This window comes from Mercenaria mercenaria, unplaced genomic scaffold (genome assembly GCF_021730395.1).
Source record: "Mercenaria mercenaria strain notata unplaced genomic scaffold, MADL_Memer_1 contig_1843, whole genome shotgun sequence".
NCBI classification, from domain to species: domain Eukaryota; kingdom Metazoa; phylum Mollusca; class Bivalvia; order Venerida; family Veneridae; genus Mercenaria; species Mercenaria mercenaria.
The window spans coordinates 11409-13245 of NW_026459853.1; the positions used below are offsets into that span (position 1 = coordinate 11409).

At 36.6% G+C, this 1837-nt stretch overlaps 1 protein-coding gene across 1 annotated transcript; it reads left to right on the plus strand.

Annotated features, from left to right (window-relative positions):
* The first annotated feature begins 245 nt into the window (after positions 1–245).
* LOC128551930 (uncharacterized) lies at positions 246–728 on the plus strand. Its single transcript, XM_053532888.1, has one exon. The coding sequence runs from the start codon at positions 246–248 to the stop codon at positions 726–728; it is 483 nt and encodes a 160-aa protein (XP_053388863.1).
* The last annotated feature ends 1109 nt before the right edge of the window (positions 729–1837 follow it).

The following is a 1837-nucleotide window of genomic DNA, read 5'->3' on the forward strand; positions in this document are numbered from 1 at the left end:
TACTCTATGTTTTTTTTTTTTTGGACAATTTAGAGGTAAAAATTAACAGTTTTGATGTCGAGCTTAAAAAACTATGGATTCGTATTGAAGAGCACACCAAAAACAGTAATTTCAAAATCACTGAAATTGACTGCAAGGTCGATAACCTCGAATTTTCACTCTCTCAGGCACAGAGTGAAATCACCCAGTTACACGCAGAAAAGGTCAAATTACAGGACGATATGTTCTATTTACAATCTCAAAGCATGAGGAATAATTTGATCTTTGGTAACATAGCGGAAAGTTCGGACGAATCTCCCGTGCAAACTGAGGCAAAGTTACGCGAGTTTATGACTGATAAACTTAAAATGGCAGCTGATCTTGTGGATCAAATAAAATTTGAGCGGGTGCATCGCATGAAGCGTAACACGGTTAGGAGTGATCAATCTCGCAGGCCACGCAATATTGTTGCTAAATTTACATTATTTAAGGATAGAGAAATCGTTCGTCGTTTGAAGAGTAAACTGGAAGGAACCAACTTCTATTTGCATGAGCAATATCCGCCCGAGATTATGGAACGCAGAAAAAAGCTGATACCCAAACTCAAAGCGCCCAAACGTGAAGGCAAATCAGCGTGGATCAGTTATGACACATTGTATGTCAACGGAGTTCGGTGCGGGATAGGGCAGCAGATTAGGGGCGCGTTGAGGATGAACTCTCTATTTATTCTTGGAACATTAACGGCCTGAATCGTTTTAAACTTGAAGATGAGGATTTTTTGAACTGTTTATCGAAACATGATATTATCTTTTTATACGAATCATGGGGGAACTCGAAGTCGGATTTTGATATTGATGGTTATAAATGTTATAATTTCTATAGAAAGTACCAGAATAGGAGGGCTAAAAGGAACAGTGGAGGCCTAGTGTTATATATTAAAAATTCTATTAGTAAAGGAGTTAAAATCGTTAAGAATCACCATGATACTATAATTTGGTTGCGGCTTGATAAAAATTTCTTCAATACAAAAAATGACATATACTTAGCAGGAATTTATGTTTGGGTCGAAAATTCGCCAGCATTCAACATGATAACAGATGATTTTTTTGAACTGCTTCAATATGACATTCATGAATTTGAACCACGTGGTGACGTCATGATAGTTGGTGACTGGAATGCAAGGGTCGGAAATGGGGACAGAAGGGATTATATTGCTTATGATAGATCAGTGAATTTCATTGACAATGATGACTATTGTCCGGATATACGATGGACCGTATATCAATGGACTCTGCGCACAACAATAACGGTATTAAGTTGCTTGATTTATGTAAATCTTGTTCGATGCGTATCGTTAATGGTAGACTTGGAAAAGACTTTTGTGTAGGCAATTATACTTATGCATGCCCTGCGGGGGCTAGTGTTATTGACTATTTGGTTGCGCACGAACGATGTTTTGGTACACTTGCGGATTTTTGCATTGAGCCTTTTTCCCATTTGTCTGATCATGCAGCTATCAACTTTTCGTTATATTGTAACACAAATACATTGAATAATAATGATAAGTATGAAAAAAGAGTATAAAGTGGAATGACGAATTACGTAATCAGTTTCGTAACGGTATCATTTTAAAGCTTGCAGATTTCAATGCTATAACATTAAATACTGATTTTAACAACAGAGCTGCATTAAATGCTTGTGTTTCCGAATTTACGAATACTTTGCTTAGTGTAGCAGACCCTTATTTACTAAAAATGTAACAGTGTCTAATCGGCCTAAAGTATCAAATAAATTGAGCAAACAGGCTGATTGGTTCGATAATGACTGTCAGATTGCAAAAAATAATTATTTGGCTGCA